Genomic DNA, 27,810 nt, shown 5'->3' on the forward strand with positions numbered 1-27,810 from the left:
GTGATAAAGTTCTTTATTTTCTGTAATGCAATTTAAAAAAAAAACAAAAAAAACAAACAAATGTCATACATTCTGGATTAATTACAAATCAACTGAAATATTGCAAGCCTTTTATTATTTTAATATTGCTGATTATGGCTTACAGTTTAAGATTAAGATTCCCAGAATATTCTAATTTTTTGAGATAGGATATTTGATGTTTTCTTAAACTGTAAGCCATGATCAGCAATATTAAAATAATAAAAGGCTTGCAATATTTAAGTTGATTTGTAATGAATCCAGAATGTATGACATTTTTGCATTACAGAAAATAAAGGACTTTATCACAATATTCTAATTTTATGAGACAGTCCTGTGTATATATAATATATGTATTTTTAAGAAATATTAACCACTTTCCCACTCTTTTGTTGGCGTTTTCATTTTTTTAGGGGGCCATGATGTCTATCGCTTACAAGGAGGGAATCAAGATCCCACCTCCAGCTCTCAATGAAATAATTTTGGCCTCCAATCATGACGTCCGACAGGTACAAAGGTCAAAACTTGATGTTTTTTTAAAAGGTTTTTCTGAGGCTTTACATGCCACTCTTGTCTCTCTCTCTCCACCTGGCTCTTGTCGCTTCAGGTGATTCACAACCTGAGTATGTGGTCGGCCAAAGACAAGGTGATGACATACGACCAGTGCAAGTCTGACGCGGCCAGCGCTCGTAAGGACATGAAGCTCGGGCCCTTCGACGTCTGCAGGAAGGTGTTTGCCGCAGGGGACGAGACTGCGCACATGAGCCTCATCGACAAGTCCGACCTCTTTTTCCACGACTACTCGCTCGCGCCGCTGTTCGTCCAAGAGAATTACCTGAACGTCCGTCCTGCTGCCGCCAGGTGAGAGAGAGGCTCGCCCCGTCGCTCAGAACCGCCAGTACTGCCCTGAAACTCTTGTATATTGAGAAGACTTGTTGGTTTCAACAGGGGGGATACGAAGGCCCACCTGGTGCTGCTCAGTAAGACGGCGGACTCAATCTCCGACGGAGACCTGGTGGACAGAAAGATCCGCTCAGGACAAAACTGGTCACTGCTGCCCACTCAGGTACCAACGAGATACTGTCAAATTAAATTACAGAAGAATATGTTCTGAACCATCCAGCAGTTTTTTTACCTCCTAGTAGGTAGGAGTACGATATAGTGAACATTTCTCATCATCGCAGTATCAAGATGCACAATGTCTGGATTGCAAAATTAAAAACAAAACTAGTCTTTACTTTCCAGGAATTATACATTTCATTCTAAATGGCAATAATATATTTTGGCAATCAGATGGAACCTTACTGTCTCAGAATATGAGTTTGATGCTCATGTTTGTGACATTTTCATATTTGAAAAAGTGAATTGTCTGCATAGGCTGTTTACTGTTGTCTTAGTTTTATCTGATAAAAATGATATAAATTCTATTCACTTAAGTGTTGTTTTATATATTACAAGTCATATCTTCATTGCGATTTTCAACTGATATCACCTGTCGCATGTTTTCCTGGTTTCGTGCAGCTGTAGAATAAGTTTTTGTTTTATTTACAATTTGAAGGTGAAGATAAGCTAAGATATTCCTTTATTAGTCCCACAGCGGGGAAATTCACAGTGTACAGCAGCAAAGGGGATAGTGCAAAACAAGAGGCATCAATAGAAATAATAATAATAAATAATAATACATTTTATTTATATAGCGCTTTTCAGGGCACTCAAAGACGCTTTACATTAAAACAAAACACATAATACAAATTACAATACACAGGACAGTACATAAGGACACAACATGACACAGGACATTAATCACACATTAAAAGCTGCTCTGTAAAGGTGAGTTTTGAGATGGGATTTGAATGCTGGGAGGTCTGTACAGTCACGGATGTTTTTGGGGAGGGAGTTCCAGAGGGTGGGAGCAGCGATAATAATAATACATATCAGAGTATGACACACTATAAACAGTACTGGTATATATAATAATAATAATAATAATAATAATAAAAAATACTGGTATATAAAATAAGATAAAGGACGGATATTTACATAATTGCACACAAAAAAAGGAGAAAAAGCTCAAAGGTGAGCAGGAGCTGCTGTAACCAGCTGCCCCTCACGCGGCGCCATCTTAGAAAACATCCTGCCAGTGGTGAAATGTGACACTGGCAGAACCGTTGAGTCGGTTATTGTCAGATACTCAGCCAGGTATCGTGGCTGGTCTGAGTGCACGTAGTATGTTTATGACACTAGTGAGGAGCAGCGTTCACTTTTGCCTGCTTTATTAGAAAAAACATACTTTGCTGTCAAGAAGTTCTGATTTAAATTTAAGGGCAGTTGAACTCTGCTATTGAGTACAGCATGAATGACTAATGTTACTCAATCTTTGTGTGTGTAGGCCATCTACGCCAGCGTGCTACCCGGGGAGCTCATGAGGGGCTACATGTCTCAGTTCCCGACCTTCCCGAGCTGGCTGGGCAAGAACTCCTCCACCAGCAAACACTCTCGCATCATACAGGAGCTGAGCTCTCACATGAGCTTAAAGTGAGTCTTTATTTCTTTCCACATTCTGAAAAACAGACTCTTTGATTTAAAAAAAAAAAAAAAAAAAATACAAAATCTAAACGTTCTTGTCTCCTGCAGGACCCTCAGCAGCAAACAGGCGGTGAATCAGGACTACCTGTACTACCTGCGCCAGGCCGTGCTGGACCCGCTCCAGAAGCGCGGAGCAGACGGCGCCGGTCAGGCCGTGCAGCTGCTGGACGATTACGACCTGGTCAGGGAGGACGTGGACAGCATCATGGAGATCAGCAGCTGGGGAGGACAGCCCGACCCGTACTCCAAACTGGACTCCAAGGTGAGCAGCTTACAGCCCAGTCTTTGGATTTCATCAAATGACGTCTGAATAAGATCTGCGTTTTTTCAGTTATGAGTCGGAGTTATGATGTCAGCACAGCGCTATTTATACGCTGTTTAAAGTGAGTTTAAGGTTCCCTTACAGTAGTTTGAACAGTAGAAGGAAGGAGAAGGAATGGCACTGAAAGAAATTGTGCAGAATTCAAATAAAAAAGTAAACTATCACAGATGATCTTTTTACTTTTACACAATGTTTGTAACATTTGCAATAACTGTACCTTCATGTTTTGGTAATTTGTACACTAGGCTGTAGAGACGAGGGGCTGCTCATTTACAAGGCTTAGAATGATAACAAGAAAGTCGTCCCCCCCCCCAAAAAAAAAAAACAAAAAAGTAAAATCATACCTAAACAACCCTACATTTTTATTTATTTAATCTTCATTTACCAAGAACTTCCTTGAGATAAAGAAAAGAAGATATTTCCTGTTGCATTTGAGGAAATTTCTGATATTTACATGTTGTTGACTGATTTATGACTAAACAACCGTGCCATCATTCGTTTGAGTGTGTTAAATGCTTGAGCTGTAAATGAACTACAGTGGTGAATATCCGACTCTTCGGAGACAAAATGCTCCAGATTTGTGAGATTTACATTTTGCTGTGATCTGAACCGTTCAGTAAGAAATGTGAGAACTGGAGCTCGACTGTTTCAAACCGAGAGTCAGCCCACTCTTCTTCCAAACTGAGACTTCTGATGCTGCTTTCCTTCCAGGTGAAGGCGGCTTTCACGCGTGCCTACAACAAAGAGGTCCACCTGACGCCGTACTCCCTGCAAGCCGTCAAAAAGGGTCGCCGTGGTGGCGGGGGAGAAACGGAGTTGGGAGAGGAGGGCGAGGGTCAAGAGGCTCGGGAGTCTGAAGACGAAGGGGAGGGGCTCAAAATCGATGCCATGATCAAAGTACGTGGATTAAGTCATGTGGCATATTTTTTTGAAATGATTTATTTTTTACTCTGTGTTGATGAATCGTGTGTCCCGTCCTGTCCCTCCCTGCAGCAGAAGAAGACTAGAAACACTAAAGAGTCAAAGAAGGAGAAGAAAGAAGACGAGGGAAAGGGCAAAGGAAAAGGCAAAAGCAACGATAAGGGGAAAGGCAAGGGCAAGGGGAGGGCCAAGAAATGACCCGTAACCGTCCCCATCATCGGAGGAGAACTGGATTTCCTGATCTACCTAACACCCGTTACATAACACCTGTCCATTAACATGAATTGGCCCTAACTCACCTGTCTTTAATCACATCACCCCATGCTGACTGGGAAGCATCTGTCATCCTTTTTCTTTTACTTCTGGTCTCTTCATATTGGACAGATACTCCATATTAATATATTATCATGCCTGTGCACTTCTGTAGTTATGCATCTCATCAGGATTCATGTGTATTTCTTCATTTGTTTGTATTTCAGGTGTTGAGGATGTAAATAATGTCACAAAGAACTGTTACCTTTTGCCACTCAAACAGAAATATCAGCCTTTTCCCGGCGATTAGAACTGATTATTTTCTTGTATATTTCAATTTTGTAATAGATAAATATGTTGCTTAAGAGTATCAGTGTTGTGTTGCTTTCTTTTTTTATACATTTGATTTAAGACTGCCCTTTTCAGATATATTAAAAAAAACAGACGATAAGAGTGACTTCATGTATTGACCTTTATTCAACTGTCAAGCAAAGTGCTTAAATTTCCTGCTTACGGTGAGATAATTATTTGAGCAGTTATATTTCAACACAGCAGCTAATGAAACAAGTGCTCTTTGAGCTGTAGATTGATTTTTAGTTTCCAGCAGATGAGGTCAATCATGGACATGTTTCAGTCTGTAACTCTGGGAAATTGCTCTGTAATTGTTAATTAGTTGAATTAAATAAATGTCTAATCTGTTAATGAGAAAAATGGAAACTGGAAAATTGACAGAAACTCATAATTTATTTTATTATTACAATCCATTTATTCAAAGATATTACAAGGAGAAAAATACATTTTTATACAGATTCCAAACCCTCCCTAGTCAGACTTCTTTTTAATGATGGACAAGTTTTTACACAAAGTGTAATATATGTGTGTGTACACACACGCACACACATAGTATTATACACTTTTTATTCTGCTGTGAAAGTTGAGCTCACTGATGGTGACGCCAGTGTAACAGCTGACTGGCTGCGATCAATCAGCTGATCATCTGATGTTGGTAGAATATCAGTCAGAGATAATATCACAGCAAGAAATGCAGATTTTGTTGCAGGGTGTATTCACTGAGTAAAAATCATGTCTGACTCTTAGGTAGTGCCATATAGGGGACATAAGTAATGTGATTAAAAAAAAAGCCCAACTAAATATAACTTTAAAAATAAAGTATATTTGGTCCCTGGGTTGATGCCAGGCTCACGTCTGTGTTCATCATTGATCTGCATCCGTATTCTGCAGGTATTTGGAACAATCGGAGATCTTTTTCAATTGTTGAACAATCAGGATCTCGGAGCACATGGGGCACGTGTTCTCAGTTTCCAGCAACCTGCAGCAAAGTACAGTGAGATTGTAAATAAGTTAAAGATGATAAACTCTAGGAAAAACGTCTTTTTTGCTGATGGGTTTTCATGAGAAGATGGTTATAAGTTTAAGAGCTTTTAAGCTTTAAAAAAGCCTTTAAGCTTTATCCTTAAGTTTAAGGATAAAGCCTGCAGACTGTTACATTAACTGTCCAAACAATTCTCAGACCAGCTCAAAGACTTTTTATTTCTTTTTATACCTTGCTAGTCATCCTGAACTGACCAGAATTCAAGAAAATAAATATGGGATGTTTTACTTTAGAAAGCTGATTTTTCCAGAAGCAAATGTAGACCATAAACAACTAGACTAAAACATAGCTGCCTTTTACGTGTGAGCGTGCTACTTACAGAAGAAACTGTGAGTAGAGAGCAGGAAATTCACAATGAGGACAGATGCACCAGTCTTCTTTCAGCATGTGACGACCCTGATGGAGAAACAATGATGGGAAAAAGTAAAACAGTGGAGACTACGTTCTTGAAAGAAATACAGCATATGAGCGGTCGTATGTTTGTACCGTGGCAAGACAGTAGGGAATGTTGTTCTTGCAGGAGATGCACAGCAGCTCATTTTGGCACAGCTGGAAGCCACAGAAGGGACAGGGAGTAGTTTCCTCCTCAATTTCGGATGTGTCTGGACGTCTGTGTGTGGACATGAAAGCAGTACAAATGGAGGAGAAGGAAATTGAGAAATGTAATGTTTTGTGAATACATTCACAAAACTACAAACACACCTCCCGCTACTGAATGCCTTTGTTTTTTGTTTCCTCTTGGATGGGCTGTACTGGAAAATCAATTTCCCTTCGTGGATCTATGAAGCATTTTGAACTGAATTGGATGCAGACATCGTCGTCACTCACCGAACCATGGCTTCAATCTTTTTCTTGTACTTTGCGTCAATGTGATTTCGGTACTCTGGTCTCATCAACATGGCAGCAAAGCTGAATGCTGAGTTCTTCAGACCGGCGCGGTGGCATTCGATGACCGCTGACGTCAGAATGGGAACCACATCTACACACACAGAGACACTGCTGTTTTAAGATGTACAGGCTACATGTCCGGTTTAGGTTTTGGGAGTATGACGAGCTCTCCATCACGTTCACTCACGAGCAGGAAACTTGCTGATGTTGTTGCTGACGCGAATGAGCAGCCGTGCCCCCTTTAGGTGGTCTCCTCTCTTCACATGGAGCTGTATAAAAACACATCACTTACAAGGTCAGAAACACTCAACTAACAAACTGTTAAAGCAGCACAATGTAACTTTGAGTTTTGTTGAGTTTGGCGGCTGCTTTGGACAAAAGCGGTAGTGCTTTACCAGAAAGAACACTACATTTCCCATGAGCACCAGCGCGTACTGCCGGAAAGATCCTGTCCCCGTCCCGTGCATTTGTTTTGATAGTGAATGAACGGGACAGACTTTCAAAGCTACTTTTCTGTTTTCAGCGGCCGTTTGCAGGATGGATAGCGAAGAGGTAATGTATCTATTTTTGGCTAAACAATATAATATGACGATGTTGAAAATCACTAAGTTAAACTTGGTTTTATCAGTGAAGTCACCCCCGCCCCCCTGTCCTGTTTCAGCGAGATAATGCGCCCCAAATTACAAACTCATACGCTAGTCCAACATACTTACTGACAAAATAAAAAAATACTTTATAACCTGTGAATAACTGAATGCCCATTCCTTATATTTTGCAGATCAGCCCTGCACAATTTTACAGTTCTCAGGAAAAATACTAGAACCCAAGACGAATCCCCTGTATGTGAAAACATTCTAATTTTGATTCTTATTGAACATAGAACTCTACATTTACATTTGTATCATAACAATTCTGTCTCTCTTGTCGGACATCCCTCCTCGTCTTTCAGCTCACGCCAGCGAGTGAACCGGGCATTTATTTTATTTTTTGTCCGGGCATTTAGCTTGTTACTCTCCCGCTTTTTTTTTCGCCTCCTCCTATAAAACTTTTATTTTCTTAGTTTTTTGCGCTGCTTCGGCCATGATATCAGCTTCTGCTGAGCCCTGTGCTCCACGCCCTGCCCAGCTTTCGTCTTGACTATGAATCGGGAAGGAGGGGGAAGTGACGTATGCCGTAAAGCAGTCAAAGCCGTAAAAATGTGTAGTTTTTTAGTGTGGAAGGGTTCCTACCATGCACCTCAAAGTTACATAGTGCCAGTGAAGGCGATACAGACCCCTCAGACCATGACAGAGGTGTCATTAAACCTGTAGGAAGTTGATGTACCATTACAATGACTCTGGAAATATGATATTAAGGTGGAAAAGTTACATAGTGCTGCTTTAAAGCCAGTCTATGTGGCAGTACTGCTTCTGACCACAAGGGGGCAGTATATTGCAGGAAAGTTCATGTGTCAGCCTCTTAGGTCAGAGGTCAACTCTAGTGGTACAAAGTAGTATCACAGGACATGCCGGACCATCCCCACTCAGCAGCGCAGTATTTTTATTTTACAGCCTCGGGGCAGCAGCTCGACGGGTTTCATCCGTACTAACCTTGACCAGCAGGTAGGAGTGCAGGATCATCAGATTGGTGGCCATCTCAGCAGGGATCTTAATATTCTGAGCCTGCAGCTCAGTGTACATGCTGAACAGCACGTCATGGGCATTACGGTAGTTTCCTTACAGTCATAACACACAAAACAAACATTTAAGAAACTGCAAGATTACTAACAAAGAACTAAAATTGATTCCGTTATTAGTTCACAGACATACGAGCAGCTTTGAAAGCAGTGAATGTTTGTACCTGCACACTGCTCTTCCCTGGCGATGATGATGGCGGTGTGAGCCGCCTCCCTGTACTGCTGCAGGGCCATGTACAGACGGAACAGGTACTTTGCATCCTGAAAGGAACAAATAAATGTCAACTGACTAGAAACAATCAAGCCAAAAGCTTCAGTCTCAATTCCCTCAGGATCTTAACTAGCTGTTTGAACTTACATACAAAATAAATTAAATAAAGTGATGTTCATTTACACTTGGCCAGTATGCAAGTTTGAGTTCAGTATCAGTTTCACTCTTAAAACCCTCGCAAACAGCATATATTTTGGATAATTTTACAGATTTTTGTAGCACATTTCCTTTGTGTGATTTGACTCTTCTCATATTTTCATCCATAGGTTGAGTTTTTAAGTTTTTTCGTTTTTCTTTAAGCAGGGGTTACACATGCATGACTGAATTTATGATGATATAAAAACAGCACGAAATGTCTCCTTTTGAAACTTTGCCAAATCATTTGCTCACATACCAGATGATTGCGATTATGGTATTAGGAGACAAAATTTCCAGACACACACCATCCATCCATTTTCCACCGCTTATCCGTTCCCGGGTCGCGGGGGCAGCAGTCCCAGCAGAGATGCCCAGACTTCCTTCACCCCAGACACTTCCTCCAGCTCCTCCGGGGGGAGTCCGAGGCGTTCCCAGGCCAGCCGAGAGACATAGTCTCTCCAGCGTGTCCTGGGTCTTCCCCGGGGTCTCCTCCCAGAGGGACATGCCTGGAACACCTCCCTAGGGAGGCGTCCAGGAGGATCCGGTACAGATGCCCAAGCCACCTCAGCTGACTCCTCTCAATGTGAAGGAGCAGCGGCTCGACTCCGAGCTCCTCCCGGGTGACCGAACTCCTCACCCTATCTCTAAGGGAGCGTCCAGCCACCCTGCGGAGGAAACTCATCTCGGCCGCTTGTATCCGCGATCTCGTCCTTTCGGTCACTACCCAAAGTTCATGACCATAGGTGAGGGTGGGTGCGTAGATTGACCGGTAAATCGAGAGCTTCGCCTTTCGACTCAGCTCCCTCTTCACCACGACGGTCCGGTACATCGACCGCATTACTGCGGATGCTGCACCGATCCGTCTGTCAATCTCACGCTCCATCGTTCTCTCACTCACGAACAAGACCCCGAGATACTTGATCTCCAGACACACACTTCATTAATTACAATCAAGCAACACGACAGACCCAAGTCGAGCACTGACGGAGAGAAATGAGATGTGGAAATAAAGCAGCACTGCTCGACCTGAGGACAACATAACTAGGTGTGGAAATAACTGTGGCAGGGCGAGTGCCACGGGGGCCCGACCGAAGGACGGAGAGACACGGAGTTTCGTGCAGACCCTTTATTTATTCACACACGACACACAGTGCAGAAGCACCTCACGCCCGCAGCTCCTCCGACCCCCTTCGCTGCTGTCCGGCTCCGCCTTATAAAGCAGGCAGGGTGGAGAGAACCAGCCACTCAGGCGGATGGGACACAGGTGCGTGTCCCATCAACTTCTCCACCCTGCCACAATAACCTTTACCGAGCATAAACACTATATAATAAAGGTATTGTGACGAATTTAGTGACATCTAGTGGTCAACCTGTATATTGCAATCAAAAAGGAAAAGCTAAGGTGTCTGAAAACACAAAGGCCTACATTATGTTACTCCTTATGAGCCTGTCAGTGGTTTGTATTAATATTTACGTAAAGAAGGTCAACTTGGTCAACTCACTGCAGCACATACAAATGACTTTTTATAATGTAACTAAAACACAACAGTTTATATAAAACTACATTAATATACACAAATACACAAATATTATATTGGATTTATGCTAAGAGAGCTTTATCTATAGTGCGCATTGCAGCTTTAAAACACAAACCATTTATAAGTAGAAATATGGCAACAGTTTAAACAAAAACACAAGGCTCCTGTGTATTGATTACCTTGGGTATACCATCACTTTCCCCCATCAGGTAATCTATCAGCTGATTGGTCAGAGAGCCGTCCTTGGCCTGGCCCACCTGGAGCAGACATGCACATAACCATAAAAACTCATAACTGAATGGGATTGTTCAGCACACATGGACTCATCTTGCACGACACCACTCTCACCGTCTCAATCGCCATCTCGATCGCCTGGTTGTCGTCCGTGTTCGGACACTTAAGAAAGTGCTTCAGAGCCTGAGAGGAAGTCATATTGTCAAAGAAGCAGTACAAGTGATAGGAATCTTTAGGATGACTGATGAGTAAATAAGCGAAGCGCTGGCTCCTACCCTGCTGTACTGCCCACACTTCTGAAAGAACTTGCCAGCCTGCAGGTTTATCTTCTCTCCCTCGAAGTACAGAGCGATGCTCTGGTAGTCCTCCTGTGTTGCCTGAGAGCCTGCAGAGCACAAACTCTGTGAGCCAAGAAGTTATAGACAATTATGACTTAATTCATTGTCCGTTTAATTAGAATTGCACTGTTAAAAAAAAGGACAGCAGAGGCCATTAGGTAAAGGAAATGAAGGGTGACCCATGGAGAGTGTAGTTTCAAGTCCACCTGCTCTGGATACACGGATTCGGACACACACTGACCGATGATGGCTGCGTAGATTTCCATCTGTCCGTGCTGCTGCGCCAGCTGGAACGCTTCATCATTGCACTGAGACAGAACCAGGAAGTGGATGGCCGAGCCGTAGTCGTTCAACCGCAGAAAGAACCTGGAACACGCAAGTTTTAATGTCAATCATTATAGGCAGTACTGGAGTTGAGGAGGGATGAGGGGGGATGGCATCCCCCCCTGAAATAAAAACAGTCAAAATCATCCCCCCTTTCCATCCCTTATGTCATTTCATCAATCAATGTGGTTTTACTGCTATTTCAACATTTAGGATCATCACCTGAAAAATAACACTAGAAAAATGTGACAATTTTCACCTGTTTCAGGTAAATTTTAACCTGAAATAAGTAGGAAAATATGCCAGTGGGACAAGATTTATATTCTTATTACAAGCAAAAACATCTGGCAGATTTTTCAACTTATTTCAAGTGAAAATCTACTTGAAACAGGTGAAAATTGTTGTTTTTTCCAGTGATGAGTCTTGTTTTAAGTGTAATGAGATTCTTTTACTAAAATGAGACATTTTAACTAGAAAAAAAAAAAAAAATTATCAACCAAAACTTTGGCCAAACTTTCAGCCCTCCGAACTTTCTCAGCCGTATTCAAATAACAAATATTCTTGTTAAGATTGTGAGTTTTTGCAGTGATCCATTTTACTTATCCTGTGAAGGACAGAATCATATTGATAAGTTCATAAAACAGTTTTTTATTGTTGTGTTTTGATGTATTTGATGTAAGCCCAGTGGATATTTAAAGCTTACAGAAGGCTGCATTTAACTGCTGCTATGTCAGTCCTGCAGTATTTCTGCAGGTGTTTTGGTCAGTGCTATTATTTGTAATATATTATATTATTTGTAATCAGCACAAATTATCTGTCTCCATATGATAAAATCCACCACCGCCCCTGATTCTTTTTTACAACTTGAGTACTGATTATAGGAATGCAAAAGCAACAAGCTCATTCTGAAAATTAATCATCAGCAGGTAAATTCAGGTATTTATTCAAAATAATTGATTCATTTTAAAGTGCATCTATTATTAATTTTGTGTCACCTGGCTACCATCTTTGCTCCATCGATGCTCTGTGTCTGCCTGACGATGCGAACGGCTTCCTCTGGACTCTTCAGGTGGTCCAGCAGCACACGGATCATGTTGTCCCAGTCTTTTGCATTCTCGTAGGCCTGCGCTGCCTCCTTGTACCTGACGCACAAACTCCTCGTTACACCAGTGCTGGTTTTAATACACTTGTCTGTGAAGAAGGAAGAAGCAGAAACTGGAAACCTACTTTCCATCAGCCTCTTTGGCCTTCGCATACTGCAGGTGAATCTTCGGAGAGGAGACATTCGGGAGCAACTCTCCCACCTTCGGCCTGAGGACAACGTGGTAAAAAGAGGAATTCAACCAGGAAGGAGAGAAATAAAGAAATGCTAATCATAAGAAACAAGAAGAAGGGAAACTGAAAGCTGAAAGCCGTCTCACCAGTTTTTGCAGCGAATAAAAACGGATGCAGCCTTGTCATAATACTGGCCTTTTTCATATAGCTGAGCAGCTTCAGAGAATTGCTGTAATGAAAGAAAAACCCACCATGAATCAAAATATGTCAAAAATGACTTCAAAATCAGTAGCTGATGCTCATTTGTTGCAGATTTTGAAACATGTGGAAGCATCTCAATAAAAAAAGATGAAGACGCAGGACGGACTGAAGACAGGTGAACACTGAATCTTCCCTGGATTTAGTATCAGATGTAATTTCCTCAGTTCTGGACAATTTTCCACACCTTCTAAATAGGAAAAAAAACAACATCTTCACAGTATGATGCTGCCACCACTGTGCTTCCTTGTGATTGTGTGAGTTATTTGCACTGTAATGGGCTTGTGTCATACGTGTGATTTTTATTCAGTTTTTAGCCTCATCTGACCAGATTACATTCTTCTACGCGTCTGAAAAGTCTCCAGTGGATTTTGGATTTCACCAAAAATACATTCCTGACAGCATTTCTGGCATCTGGGACTTAAAACGGACAAACTTACTGCTGTGGCAGTTTGCATCTCCTTCATAGAGCACAAACTTACATCAGAATCAGAATCACGTTTATTTGGCCAGGTCGGTCAGACAAGACATGGAATTTGATTCGGTTGTTATCGCTCACACTACAGTAAATAGGTTAATAGGTATAGACAAATGACAGCTCTTATTAACATATATACAATTTAAAAGTGAAAGGTGCAGCAGAATGAGGTAGATATGATTATTAGGTGCATTGTTACAGCATATGATTGTGTTATTATAATTACTGTTATTATTGTTATTGTTATTATTGCACAGTGATTACTCTGAGACTCTATGAGTGTTGAGAGTTCATCAGAGCAACAGCTTGGGGGAAGAAACTGTCTCTGAGTCTGGAGGTTTTGGCGTACAGTGCTCTGTAGCGCCGTCCAGAAGGGAGGAGTTCAAACAGACTGTGTCCTGGGTGTGAGGGGTCTGCAGAGATGCTACCTGCCCGCTTCCTGGTCCTGGACCGGTACAGGTCCTGGATAGATGTTAGTCCCAATTATCATCTCTGCAAACCTAATTGTCCGTTGCAGTCTGTGCCTGTCTAGTTTGGTGGCCGATCTGAACCAGAAGTGCAGAGAACAGACTGTATGATGGCAGAGTAGAAGGTGGGCAGCAGCTGCTGTGGCAGGTTAAACTCTCCTGAACTGACGCAGGAAGTACAACCTCTGCTGAGCTTCTTCCGGACAGAGGTCTCTGCATTTAACCCGTCTCTGATTAGACTACAGAGCAGTGGGCTGCCATATGAACGGCGCCCGGGGAGCGGTTGGGATTGAGGGCCTTGCTCAGGGGCCCAGGGTGGTTGACCTGGGTTGCATTCTAGGGGTTTGAACCTGGATCCTCTAGACTCCAGTCCACTTCTGTAACCACTAGGGTGCCACTTCCCGTCACATCTCTGATTAATAAATATTTGTTTATATTTTTAATGAACACCAGCCCAGATTTTTCTTTCTCCAGAATTTCCACATCTGTTTGTGGAGCTTCTTGGTCTTCATTGTGCTACCTGCTTGTTGGTGCCTCTTTTTTAGTGATGTTGCAAACCCTGGAGCTTTTTATGACAGATGTTCATGCACTGAAGTCATGTGACACTTTAATTACCGGTAGAGGAATTGATTGAACTAATAATGTGATTTCTGGAGGTTCTGAGGAGCACCAGATCTAAATTTAGGACTTCAAAGCAAAAGGGGGTAAATAAATGTGCATACACTGAACTTTTCATTGTTTCTTCTTAAGAATTTATCCAAATACTTTCATTCTAAGTCACCAATTTGAACTATTTGTGTTGGCATTCATAGCAATATCCATTGACATAATGCATAAACTGATCACAAACATGTTTACTGTGGTAACAGATCTCGTGATCTCGACATAACCTCCATCTATTTTCATACGAACCTACCTTCATGCTCTCCAGAATGGCTCCACATTCCTTTTTGAGGACTCTGCTCGGGTGCTGAATGGCCTGAGCGGCTCCTCGGCGAATGTCGCCCATCCTGATGGACATTCTGGCTAGTCCTGCCTGGCACGCCTCATCGTGCTCTTGGAACTGCACAGAAGGACGATCACAGCGAGAGGAGAGCCAAGATTATCATATTATCATATGTTCTATGCAACCTTTACAACTCTGAAGGATATTATTACTACTGTACGTTTAGCAAAAATATGCTAAAAATCAACTGAAGCAGCTGAGAAATGAGAGTGCACCTACTTTATTATTGTGAGTAATCCCTTTTTCATAGTGTGCCAGTGCATTAACATAATCTCCACTGCAAAGAGACAAAGAGAGATTTATCATCATTTCGATTGATCTGAATAGTACAATGTATGAGATCTGTGTATTCACTTACATAAACTCCAGATGGACTGCATACTCTTTGGATATAAAGGGAATCTGGTCCTCTGCAAGCCTCTTGGCCAGCTTCAGAGCCATGTCCCAGTGCAGTAAATCTCTTCTCATCTATTGTAAAAAACAAAGCCCCCCCACACACACATAATTACATCACATCAGATTCAATACATCTGATACGCTCTTTTCCAGATAATTGTACATTCGGACACCTTTCCTGCTCATCTATTTAAAGATATTGTCAACACAGCTGGGTTTTTCTTCCAGCTTGGGTGAATAAATCCCTGAGACCAGGTGTCGTTCCAACTGCTTTTAAACTTACTGTTGTCTAGCCACTTCCAAAAAAGAAGAATTTGGACTTCCATCCCATCCCCTCATCCCCTTTTTGATTTCAAGTCTTGGAGAGAGTTCTTAAACATTACAAAACGTTTTTTTTTGCCTTTTTATGAGTTTAGTATCTATTTGTTTGATTTTAAGCTTCACCACAGCACTCAAACTGCCCTTTTAAGAGTTTTCAATTAGCTTTTTCCAACTGTTGATGCAGGAAACTTGAGGTAAGTGCCGCTTTAGAGCTTTTTTGATGCGACTGCTGCTTTTGACACGGTTAACAGATCCACTTTTTTGACCCATCTTAAATACCCTTTGTTTGCTTTAATTTTAATTGAAAGAAACTTTTTAGTACAGTTCGGTGATTTTTTACATTTAAATCTAGAGGTTGTGATTCACTGCAGCTCTTGATGAATTATCTGTATCGCAGGAATAAGACAGAAACTTGTTTTTAATTTTAATTTATTTTGATCACTCGGATCAGATGCAAGACGGTGCTGCCACAATTGTTATTCTGTTCCTTGTGTGATGGATCATATACGATACAAATGTAACTGCCTGCATTCATGGCTGGGTCATGGATCATGGGAGAGGTGACTGGGAGATTGGATTTTTTAATTTAGAATATTGTAGAAAGCCGGTTTAATTATGCCTTGATCTTGATATATGTATGTATGTATGCACAGCAATGTATACTATATATAGGTGGGTTTGGTGTGTGTGGGTGAATCTATGCACGCGTGTAAATATGAACATCTTGATGCTGTTAAGCCGAGATAGGCCAGTTTGAGCAACATTTATTTCTTTTTCTTATTTATTTACTTTGTTTCTTTCTTTCTCTCATATATACATATATATATATATATATTTTTTTTTCTCATGTAGTTATTTTGTTTTTGTTTTTTCAAATCTTGCACTATAGTGGTTACATTGTGTTTAAAGGGTAGACAAAATAAGCTTTGGCTTCAGTCTACACCTTTTGGTCCTTGTTTGATATACATGCAAAAAAAACATTGTATTGACTACTGACTTCTATAACGTGACCAAATAAACATATCAAATCAAAAATCAAATCAAATCAATTTTTTATTGGTTGTTTGTGTTGTATTTATTTATTTTTTTGTTGTTATCTTGTCTTTTCTTTCTTTTCTAATTTTCTTTTATTTTAATTTTTAAATTGTAATTATTTTTTTGTATGGCATATATCATATGATATTGTGAGGAAGGGACAGGACTAAATAAGCGTTCTGCTTCCTCCTGTTCCCTCTTGAACACATTGTTTTGCTGTTGTGCTTTTTTTTTGGATGAGACTGTTAAATTGTTTTGCTTGTTTTGATATTTTGACGCTTTTAATTTGATGGGTTTTGTGGTGTTCGAGACAAAGCCAACAATAAACAAAATAAACTCATGGCCCTTTAAGGTAATTTGCTCATTTGTGTTTTAAAATAGTTGTTAAATGTTAGAAAAACCCATTTAAACTGAATGAATAGATCAGCCATGTTGTTGTACTAGCTTCCTCCAGTTAAAACTGTTAACCAAAGTGAATTTGAAAGAGTAATGAATGCCTATATATATATATATATATATATATATATATATATATATATATATATATATATATATATAGATATCAGGGTTTAGAACAGTTGTCAGTTTGTCATCTTCGGAGAGAGCAAAATACTGCTGCTCAGCACTTGACTGGGACAAGCAAACGTGGGCATATTAATCCCAGTTCTGGTATCCCTCCTCTGGATTCCTGTCCATCTTAGAACAGATTATACGATTTTATTGTTTCTTCTTAAAGTTTAAAGAACTGGCATCACCATATTTGTCTGAACACTTTAAAACTTATTTCCACTGTCTCATTTTAAATTTGGTTTGAGCTTAGACATCCTGTCATTAGATGGTATTTTAAATGGTCTTTATTCAATTGATTTATTTGTATTAGTAAAGCACTTTGGTCAACTTTGGCTGTTTTCAAAAGTGCTATGTAAGTAAATTGGATCTTGACCTTAGACAAGTTCATGTCAGGATAAAAGCAGGCAGCGGGTCTAACACGTACACACCTCCAGAGCAGCAATTGGACAACTAGATGAAAGATAAAGGTCTTGGGCCAGGTCGTAGTCATCCAGAAACATGGCCAAATGTCCTGCCAGTAAATTCTTATCCTCTATACCCTGGAAAGAGTAAAATATAGAGAAGGATTATGTACAATTTGTTAGAACAGGAAGAGCATTTGCCTGGTAACATTCAGACATACTGTATATGCAAACGTACCTGGATTTTCTGGAGTGACATGACCATACCCACGTTTCTGCTCATGCGGTAGACATGGATGGCAAGCTCAACCTCCATGTGGACCAGACAGGCTCTGCCTAACTCAGACCAATCTTCATCGCTGCCTCCAGACTTGCACAAGGTCCAGGCCTCATGAAACCTAGCGAGGGGTACTTGGATTACATTCATATGCCGTTTGATTATGACAGAAAAAGTGTACTGAAGTTTAAGTCAGGCGAGATGGACCGAAAACAGTCACAAGTCAGAAGTAGGGAGGAAGTTGGGGTGGATGAATAGGGAAAATCTGGATACCCACCAAAAAGAGACCAGTTATCCAGTTCCCTACCAAACTAAAAGCCAAGTTTTTGGGCAAGTATAGACTCTTTTATAACTTTAGCCATGTCATACAGGCATTTAGACCGTCTGGAAGAAATCTCTCTAGGTCTCCTAAAACAGAATTAGCTTTGTTTAACAAAAAAAAACAAACAACCTAATTGCTTGAATCAAAACTAATTTTGACTGAAAACTGAAAATTTAACATAAAGTGTCACAACACTGACTTTTTCTTTCTGAAGACATTTTTAGTCATGAAATTTCCTTTTTTCCCTCTAAGTCTGGAAATCTGCAAGGAATGCAAACTTGATTCGTGCACATTTAACGAGCCGGCTTCCTAAAAATAAGCCCATAAAATTATTGATTGAGACCATGGAGAAACTTTACTACCGCTGCCTCAGTCTGAGGCAAAGCAATATATCTGCAAAATTGTGTTTTTTCCCCCTGATATTTAATAACCAAAACATGAATACTAATCACTTTTAGGTTGCAGGTCTCTCACAATCTTTAAAATGTTAGCATTATTCTACAAATAGCCCTGTACAAAGTTAAAGGAGATATAGTATGCCATACTAATACTGACTTCAAAAGTTCAGCTACTTGAGGTCTTTTACATGAAATATCTGTGACATTGTGGAAATACCAAATAAACGCTCTTTAATATGTTCTCTCCAACTTGATGATCCAGATTTCAGAAGATTTAATTAAGCAGTTGCATCCCAAAGGGTCAGAAGAAACATCAGGCGTCTAGATGCAGAATGACAATGAAACAAAGGAAGCATATCCAATTTAAGGCATAAAAGATGATTAATTCTTACGATTCGAGTAGACAAAATCATTTTTAAAGTAAATGTTAATCTTTTGGGGCAGTGTACCAGTCTGTATATTTAGTCGGCCCAAGGTTATATTTTGCTGCTCTCAGCAGTTTTGGTTTAATCAAGGCTACATTTTACAACACAACATATTTTAACCAAAATACCACAAAGATACAACACAGCAGCAGCAGTCTCAGCCATGTAATTTACACCTTCGTTCATAGCAGGAAGTTTCAGGGATGAATTGAGCTGTGGAGTACTGCATTCTAGAACCATGCAATCTTAAATCTTGGACATAAATTACATTTGCTTTACCTATAAGCATGTAATTTAAACCTGTACTTAACCTGAGAGCTCCAGCAAACACAAAGTGGCAAATATTTCAATGCAATTTTACTCTAAAACACTAAGATTTCCCTAATCTGAAGTTCAGATAAGAAAAATGTGTTACTTTTTAAGTCTTTAGAAACCTGCCCTTGTCATGAACTGGCATAATTTGTTAAAAAAAAAAAGATGCCTGGTGCTTCCACCACAACATGGCGTGAAATCAGTAGCTAGATTCTTCTCCTCCATTGTTCTCCGGTGGTGGAACAACCTACCAAACTCTGTCCGATCTGCAGGGTCTGTACCTACTTTCAGGAGCAAGCTAAAGACTCAGCTCTTTAAGGAGCACTTCTGCATCTAGTAAACTTCTCTGCTCATCAGAATTAGTTAGAAGATCCAGCTCTTTGCAGGACTCAGCACTGAGTAAACTGCATGCACTTATGACAAGATCGCATGATGGTGTCTTTTTAGACATAGCTTTCTTGTATAAAGGGACTGTTGTGTTGAGTGAGAAGGGAACAAAAAATGTTTTTTTAAATTCTAGCACTGGCATGGCAGCATCTGTGTCCAACTGGACTCTCACCAGTCTGACCAGCACTGATCCAGCTGTACCCTCCTATGTGATTTATTGCTTGTGTTGTTCTCTCAGATGTAAGTCGCTTTGGATAAAAGCGTCTGCTAAATGACAGTAGTAGTTAAAACATGCACATCACAGGTAGGAATGCTGAAGTAACACAAAGGGAAACTAATGAGCATTATAAACCAGTTTAAAATCACATCTTAATTCTTATTAATGTCATTGATATATGTTGATTATTTATTTTTTATTTTTTTTATGTTGATTATATTTATTTTTTTTAGAAAGAGAAATTTGAAATGTAGTATTTTTTTCTCAAGCAGAGAAAAAGTTTTTTTTTTTTTTTTTTTGCACAATATGTCCCCTGTAATGTAACTGTATCCACAAGAGGCAATTTTCAGCAGCTGCATCTTCTCAAACCAAAACAGACTGGACTAAGTGTGAGGTCAAGGAAACTTTAAAACCTATGAAAAAGTAAAACAAAAGAAGTATGTTTCTAAACCTTTTTACTGTACATTAGAAGCAGACACGAGATAATAATAATGGAGTGGCTGACCTTTTGAGCATGAGAGCCTGGGCGAGCTGGTTTTTGAGGTCTGGCGGTGAATCGGTCGCTGTGTCACTCGGGCTCTTGAGGAACGAGTGCGTGCTCAGAGCCACTTCGCTGGTTTTACCACTTGTCGTCTGACAGGTCAGCTCGCCGTTGTACAGGAGCAAAGGTTTCTGGGAAAAGAGGAGAGCAGTGCTGCCCACCAACACCACCTGTGGGCCTAAACAGAGTGACAGATGGACAAAAAATGAAGTTTAAAACAAACCGAGAAAAGAAGGCAGACAGCTTTTACAGGGCTGTCATTTCATTTTTAAAAACATGCCACTGCAAGACGGCGTGGCCGTCCCTACCGTGTATTGTAGTTTTATGGAGGGCGTAGGTGTAGACCTTATCATCGTCATAGGCAACAAACACTCCTCTGTCTGCATGCCAGGTGTCCCACAGCACTCCTGTGATGGTGGGGGAAAAATTGGGAAGCTCAAAGCAGGAGGCTGTTGCCTGAACAGAAACACACACACAATATTTAGTAACACTGTTACGGTATACTTGAGATAATTGATCAGAAAAACAATTTAATCATGCCATTTCATGGATATTGCCATATACAGGACTGTCTCAGAAAATTAGAATATTGTGATTTTCTGTAATGCAATTACAAAAACAAAAATGTCATACATTCTGGATTCATTACAAATCAACTGAAATATTGCAAGCCTTTTATTATTTTAATATTGCTGATCATGGCTTACAGCTTAAGAAAACTAAAATATCCTATCTCAAAAAATTAGAATATTCTGGGAATCTTAATCTTAAACTGTAAGGCATAATCAGCAATATTAAAATAATAAAAGGCTTGCAATATTATATATATAATTGCATTACAGAAAATAAAGAACTTTATCACAATATTCTAATTTTCTGAGACAGTCCTGTATTTAACCACAATATAAATAACTTTTAATTTGGCTGTGTGGATTCAGAAAAGAGTGATATAAATGTACTGACATTTGCAGGAAGGTACAGGAAGCCGCCGTTTTTGTCATCGATGAACACCAGCCCTGTGCCGTTTAGGTCAGGAAACACTTTCCTCACACCGACTGAATGGCTGTAGCTGCTCACCGTCTCCCAATCTTCCACCAACACACACACCACGTTGCCCAACTGAGAAGAAAACACAAAGAAATAGAGCTAGAATAGCAGCAATAAAATGACAGTGTGGCTGATGGAGACAGCGAGCTGAACCTTACGTCAGTGCCGTAGTAGAGGAAGTCAGCGGTGAGGGCGTGGCAAAGGATCCGGCCTTTTCTGTCATCATCTGGAAAAAGCTTCATCTGCTTCCTCTCCTCCTGATCTCTCCCTTCAATCTGAAACACAACACAGACTTGTGGCTCATTAATGCTGAAGTCACAGACGCTGTAGCGTGTTCTGTCATAGTTCAGGGGTTAATAAAAAGTGAAGCAAAACAAGAACAAATAAGTGACACACCATATGCAGCTGCACTTTTCCTTCAAACAAAGCTGCCGCGTAGTCTGAGTTAAGGCACATGCTGGCGATTGTCCCCAGATACTCGATGTCCTTTAGCTTTCTGAAACCTGAGTGACACATTAATAACATCTCAGCGATGTAAACGTGAAGACTCTCACTCACTCAAACACAACTCAAGTGTTTCAGACTGAAGCAGCATGAACATACCAGGTTTTTGCTCCACCGGGGCGTAAAACCAGGCTCTGTTGTTCATCCCCACTGCCACGTGATAGGGTCCCAAGGCAATGAATGTGGGCTCCACTTCCACCTCTATGGCCACGGGACTCTCCTATAACACAAATTGATTGAAGAAAGAAAAAATAACTTGAAGAATTACACTAATCACTATTTTTTTTCTATTCTACCCCCTGGAGTCTGATGATGAATATGATCATAATGTATTGTAAGTCTCAAACATGACACCTATGTGGATGGGTTTCTTTTTTACAAACAATGCTAGATGTGTGTGCATTATGGACTTGTGGAAAATCTTAAACTAATTGTGACCTGGTTGTTTTGACATGAGTTGAGTGTTTTTGCTCAGCAGTTACTTTCACTGGGGTCAATATAAAAACTGTTCAGGACAACGATACCTGAAACAGAAATGAACACTTTAAACTATCAGTGCAAAAGAGCATGTTCAGTTAATTTTATGGCAACAAAGTCAACCGTGACCACACTGATGGTATAAATAATCTACCGTGATAAGAATTTAACAGATTCCTACACTTTGAATGGTTAGACATTTCCAGATGATCCACTGCAAGGAAATATGTAAATATTTTATTGAAAAGCCTAATATTTACACAAAGGAAAACTTAGATGCTCACAAAAGTTGATGGGTGTGTCCTAAGAAAAGAAGAATATGAAAAAAAAGGGGAAATTCTTTTGCAGTGGAGTCAGACTTTTGTACCTAAAGAAATTCCTCCCCCGTCTGAACTTTTACTGGCCGGGAACCACAAATTTAATTTGCTCCTTACAAAAGGCTGGGATCCCTTCCAAATATTGAACAATTCATCTTATGTACAACGCAAATTCATCCCTTCTTTGGAGGTTGCAACGGTTCACTGGTTCATAATCTTTTTAGGAACTCAGCTGTCAGACTGAGATGAGCCAGTTGCATGTGGACACTTGTAATGCAGAAACTCATCTATAACCCTGCTGTCTCTCAAGAATTTGCTATCACGAGCAATAACAAAAACTAAAATAAAAAATTCACTCAACTGAAAGGGCATCTTGTCTCTGGACAGGTTTTAGGTGTTTCCAACCTCAGAGCTACCGTCCCAAATCAGGATTTTTACAATAACAGCAGAAATCCATAACATTTTCTCAAGTTAAACTACAGCCTTTAAGGACTGTGAGGCCTCAGCATGGAGTTTTACTTTCTTTGTGCTGCACATATATAGCCTCTCTTTGCTGGTTTAAGACTAATTTCCATTATTTAGGTGAGCTGTTTTAATGTTATGCTCTTTTTGGGTACATTTGCGTGCTCTCACCCCGTCCACCTGGTTGGAGACGGTGACCTCGAGCAGGGAGGTGAGGTAGGCCAGCCGCGTACCGAAACTGTCCCCCAGGATGGGCAGCTTAAACAAGAACACATGGAGCGTCCCTTTCTGTGTAGAAACCGCTAACAGCTGACCATCATCCGTCCAGCTGAGCTGATCCAGCCCTGCAGAAGGAGAGACGAAGACATGGATGACTTGTTCGAGACAGCCTATCAAGATGACTCTTGATGGAAAAGACATTTTACCTTTAATTTCATCATCCAGTTTAACTACGTTGCTGATGCCTTTGGATTCAGAGAGCTCGTGGATCTTTATGCTGCAACAAAAGTAAAAAAAGCAGTTTTTTCTTTTATCCATGGCAGAGTAAAAGATGGGGCTCCATGCAGGTCCATATGTACCTGTTCTCTCCACAAGAAGCAGCTTTGTTTAGTGCAGGTGAGTAGGCCACACTGTTGAGACAATCTTCATGATTGCGAGTCTGGTAGATCTCACACCCTATCTCCCTGATATGTGTGGAAATAACCACAAAGTATCCGTGGGAGAAGCCGATGAGTATATATCCATCACCATACCTAGACAGCCACAGAGAAAGAGAAGAAAGACATTTTAGCTCAGAGCTCAGTACCAATGTAGAGTAGAGTGTAAGTGTATGAGCGGGTGCAATACCAGTGGTAGGACACAATATTTCCATAGCGTCGCTGAAAGGCCAACTTTATTGGGTTTTCCAGGTCATTGATGTTGAAAAGAATCAGTGACTTCTTGTCCAAAGACAAACTAATCTGAAAGGTCAGAGTTTGTTATTTTGTGAACATCTGCTGTAGTATTACACAAAGCTCTTGATCCAACTCATCAAATTGCATTACTAACAAATGTACTTGAACTAAGAGCCTGTCCTAGACGGTCTTAAAGTTAAGACACAAAGACATTTTTCTTTATAGAATAGAATAGAATATCCTTTATTTTCTCCCTCAGTGGGGAAACGTATTTGTTGACAGCAGTACACACATATAGGGGAGGGGTAAAAAGACTGAAAAGTCAGAAATAAAAAATATATAAAAAATACAAAAGATACGTATAAAATATGTATAAACAGGATATGAACAGTATATACAATTAAACAGTGCAGAAAAGCAGGTGGAGTGTTTTGAGGTAGATTGGCATTATTTTCAACATTTTAACTTTTTTTATTTGTCTCTAGTATTGATTCATAGAAGATAGATTAGATGGCTTGGTAGCAGGATATACATTGAATTTTTCAGATCAACATTCCAGCATGGTCAGTGCTCTTTTGGCCAACAGTTGCACTGCTGCACTTTATTAATCGTCCATAGCTAATACCATCCACAGGCACTTTACCTGATAAAACACCAAGACATAGTTTTCCTTTTACCTAAAACCAGGACTATGCTTTGGGCAACAAACTGCAGACCTGCATCACTGCTTTGATCAGTGGAAGACCAGAATACAACATTATGTAGGTGCAGAGGGGGACTATACTGAGAGAAAAAGGAATGAAAATGTTCTTACTAAAGATTGAATTACAGCATTTGAAAAGGTTATCTCAATGTAAGACCGTAGCCAACAACATATAATGCTTAAAATAACCAACAGAAGTTGAACACTTACGGTGCTCTCCCCTTGAGAAGACCTTTCATCTGTTTTCATCAAGGAAAAGAACATGTCTGCAGGCTCGCCACGAAACGTTGTCTAAGAAAATAAAAAGAAAGAAACTCAGAAATGCTAACTAAATCCTTGTTTTCTTGTCTTTTATAACATTAACAAAATTGTTTTGCTCTATGAAAATGCACAAGATGAACATAAGAGCAATACAGGCATCATCAAGTAAAGTGAAAAACTTTACAGTGTCAGTGGTGGAAAGATGTCTTTGCTTCCATACACACATGCTTCTTATTAGAGTGGCTACCTGTCTGATGGTGTCTCCCTCATGATTGCTGATGCTCAGAATGTTGTCATCACTTCCAAGAGCCAGTAAATTTTGTGAACTCCAGCACCCACAGGTGATTTTCTTGGTGTGTTTACCTACCAAGTGCAGATAAAGAGGTACACTTGATCAGTACAATAAAAGTGACTAAAGACTAACAAGCTATCAAAAAGTAGCTGCGTTGAGCATGTGGATTTTACCCAGTACGGGGATCTTGCGTGACGTTTGCTGATTGTAGATCAACAGGTTTCCTTTTGCCGTTCCAACAGCCAACAGAGGACCAGTCTTTGACCACAAAATGAACGACATCTGATCTTTGCTAAAGCCAAAAGCAAGAAAAAAAACGCTAATTATTAGGAACGTGAACAGAAATACTTTCACTAATATGAACCATCATAAACGGTTCTGTGTCAGAATTTTTTTTTTTTTTTACCAGTGCCAACTTCTCCCATATCAAAAAATAGGATGCAGGGTTGTCATACCTCAGCCCACTTTCTATATGGGTCGTTTTATTGACGCTGGCATCCCAGAGACAGATGGAGTTGGATTTTGAGGCTATTACTGCTAGAATGTCACCATCCTTATCCCAGTCCATCCCCACACAACGCCTGACAGAAGTGGGAGAAAGAGAGCAGAATAGAGAGAGGAAATTAACGTACTGTGAAAACGTTTGAAAAATGAGCTGTAATCAATTAAACTAAAAAGACCCCTAAAAGATATCCTCACACTTACCCTGGAAGGTTGAGTTCTGTCCATTTGTGTCCATGTCGGTCAAATATTTTCACTGTGTTGTCCTGTCTGCATAACAAGAAGCACAATTTTCAAATAAAGTGCTGATTTTAAGCCTGGATTAGTAGATTATTATATGGTTTTCAATGTTACTTTTTCTTTTTTTGTACCACAACAGCCAACTCACCCAGCAACAGCGATGTAATTACCAAGGCTTTTCTGCCACTTATACAGCAGGTTAGAACCCACCCAGGCTTTGTCAGCAAGGACAAAAACACTCTGTGAAGATAAAGTTTATCATTCAATCTGTTATCTAGTCAAGGGGTCTCGAGTAATACATTTCATATTAAATAGTGAGAATTCTCTCCTTTGTGAGAAAAGTATTGAAATGAGATCCCTGAAGTTGTTCTTTGACCCATTAAGAGAAAGATAAAATGTAATGAAGAACTGTGGAAATTCACTGTTGGGAGCTTTTGTCAGCATTTAAGAGCCAAGGTATCACAGCTTCTCTTAATTCCGCTGTAAACATTTTTTCTCCTATTTTGTTAGTTTCCAAACTGTATGGATAACCAATACTAATTTGGTGAAGTATAAGTTTAAAATATATAGTCCTGACTATAGTCAGGACTAGTATAAAAGTCTCTCTAAAAGTGCATTCAAAGCCACGTGGAGAAGTTTCAGCTAACACAAGTTTGAGCAGTTTCTCAGTGTATTAGTTTCAACCACAAAACATGTGAACGCATTGCATAGCAAACTCTTACACTGATAGAAACTACAAAATATGACTTAAAGATATATCCACTAAAATGATTCTACCAGTGTTCAGTAGAGGGCATCCTGATTGAGAACATAACCACCTCATATGGTATCAGTATCTCTCAAGACAAGATGGGTTTACAGAAGACTGCAGACGGAAACAGAACTGTCCATCCAGAGTTCATACAAGTGCACAAAGTGAAGGATGTCCACAACACAAGACCTTGACCACGTTGATTTTCACTTGATTTTCTTTTCACTGGCTCATGAAAGTTTGTTTTTGCTAAGGACTTTCCCTTAAACATGTCACGCCTTACACCACTGCCATATACAGGACTGTCTATGAAAATTAGAATATTGTGATAAAGTTCTTTATTTTCTGTAATGCAATTAAAAAAACTAAAAAATTGTCATACATTCTGGATTCATTACAAATCAACTGAAATATTGCAAGACTTTTATTATTTTAATATTGCTGATTATTGCTTACATTTTAAGATTAAGATTCCCAGAATATTCTAATTTTTTGAGATAGGATATTTGAGTTTTCTTAAGCTGTAAGCCATGATCAGCAATATTAAAATAATAAAAGGCTTGCAATATTTCAGTTGATTTGTAATGAATCCAGAATGTATGACATTTTTGTTTTTGTAATTGCATTACAGAAAATCACAATATTCTAATTTTCTGAGACAGTCTTGTAAATGCATCAATTAGACTGTTTGAACTGTTGGCTTTCTTTGGATGATTAGTATCATTACATGCATTTTTTTTCCTGGAAAGGTTTCTTAGTTTACTGTTTTGACATACATATGTGAGATATTTGCAGAGGATCCAACTTTAACAGTATATAATCCAGAGTTTATACTTTGCATTGTCTTATCTGATGCATTTCATTCCTGATTGTGTATGCATCTGTGATACATATCCTTAAACAACTAGACTTCTTAGTACTTTACCATGCACATAAAATATAAAAAGTAAACGAGGTCCTAATCTTGTCTTTGTGAGTCAGAATCCACTTCAATACGTTTGGTTATCTAACATTACAATTTGATTCACTAAATACACGCTGGAGCGTCCTACGATGACACGTGTGGAAATGTAGTTTGATAGATGTCACCAGTCCACATAATACCAACCAACAGAGGTGTTTTTTTTATCCAAACACGATGTAAATATTGTGTAAAACTGTGATAGTAACGTGATAGCCTGGAGCTAGCCAGTAAACTGCTAGCTCGGTTAAACATGCGATAAAAGTCAACTTGCGAGTCACAAATCTACAGAAAGCTGGTGCTTTGTGCCCTTTCGGTGGTACCGACCTTCATAGTGAAGTATTTTGTTCACCATATAAGTGTGAGTTGTTGTCTTCTCTTCTGAACATTTTCCACACGACTGTTTTACCCACAATG

At 39.9% G+C, this 27,810-nt stretch overlaps 2 protein-coding genes across 3 annotated transcripts in view; one reads left to right on the forward strand and one right to left on the reverse strand.

The window, feature by feature from the left end:
* rfc1 (replication factor C (activator 1) 1) overlaps positions 1-4,738 on the forward strand; it is a 15,082-nt gene extending 10,344 nt beyond the window's left edge. The window contains exons 17-23 of one of the 2 annotated variants that reach the window (XM_061710311.1): positions 432-527; positions 626-879; positions 967-1,084; positions 2,408-2,553; positions 2,653-2,866; positions 3,638-3,823; positions 3,920-4,738. In XM_061710311.1, coding sequence (XP_061566295.1) covers positions 432-527; positions 626-879; positions 967-1,084; positions 2,408-2,553; positions 2,653-2,866; positions 3,638-3,823; positions 3,920-4,045 — 1,140 coding nt within the window. In that variant the 3' untranslated portion in view covers positions 4,046-4,738. The remainder of the gene's footprint in view (positions 1-431; positions 528-625; positions 880-966; positions 1,085-2,407; positions 2,554-2,652; positions 2,867-3,637; positions 3,824-3,919) is intronic. The other variant, XM_061710384.1, reaches the window with a different exon arrangement.
* A 96-nt stretch (positions 4,739-4,834) lies between these two features.
* Positions 4,835-27,810, reverse strand: wdr19 (WD repeat domain 19). Its single transcript, XM_061710198.1, has 36 exons — positions 27,721-27,810; positions 25,830-25,921; positions 25,646-25,711; positions 25,396-25,521; positions 25,114-25,232; positions 24,896-25,011; positions 24,598-24,678; positions 23,638-23,750; positions 23,370-23,543; positions 23,217-23,287; positions 22,963-23,135; positions 21,635-21,755; positions 21,428-21,534; positions 21,190-21,306; positions 20,948-21,103; positions 20,293-20,440; positions 19,949-20,162; positions 17,344-17,503; positions 17,133-17,243; positions 14,741-14,850; positions 14,602-14,659; positions 14,293-14,439; positions 12,320-12,402; positions 12,126-12,209; positions 11,894-12,040; positions 10,816-10,940; positions 10,512-10,621; positions 10,351-10,419; positions 10,182-10,259; positions 8,220-8,316; positions 7,970-8,094; positions 6,568-6,649; positions 6,321-6,471; positions 5,979-6,102; positions 5,812-5,888; positions 4,835-5,429 (listed from the first exon to the last, which is right to left on the reverse strand). Exons 1-36 carry the CDS (start codon positions 27,724-27,726, stop codon positions 5,315-5,317), a joined length of 4,053 nt encoding a protein of 1,350 aa, XP_061566182.1. The 5' UTR covers positions 27,727-27,810; the 3' UTR covers positions 4,835-5,314.

This window comes from Cololabis saira, chromosome 1, assembly GCF_033807715.1.
Source record: "Cololabis saira isolate AMF1-May2022 chromosome 1, fColSai1.1, whole genome shotgun sequence".
NCBI classification, from domain to species: Eukaryota; Metazoa; Chordata; class Actinopteri; order Beloniformes; family Belonidae; genus Cololabis; species Cololabis saira.

Coding starts and splice junctions, on each gene's coding strand:
- wdr19 (XM_061710198.1), bottom strand. Junction 23,751..24,597: donor CTTCTCAAGGGGAGAGCACC/GTAAGTGTTCAA, acceptor CTGACCTTTCAG/ATTAGTTTGTCTTTGGACAA. Junction 21,756..22,962: donor TCTCCAACCAGGTGGACGGG/GTGAGAGCACGC, acceptor TTTGTGTTATAG/GAGAGTCCCGTGGCCATAGA.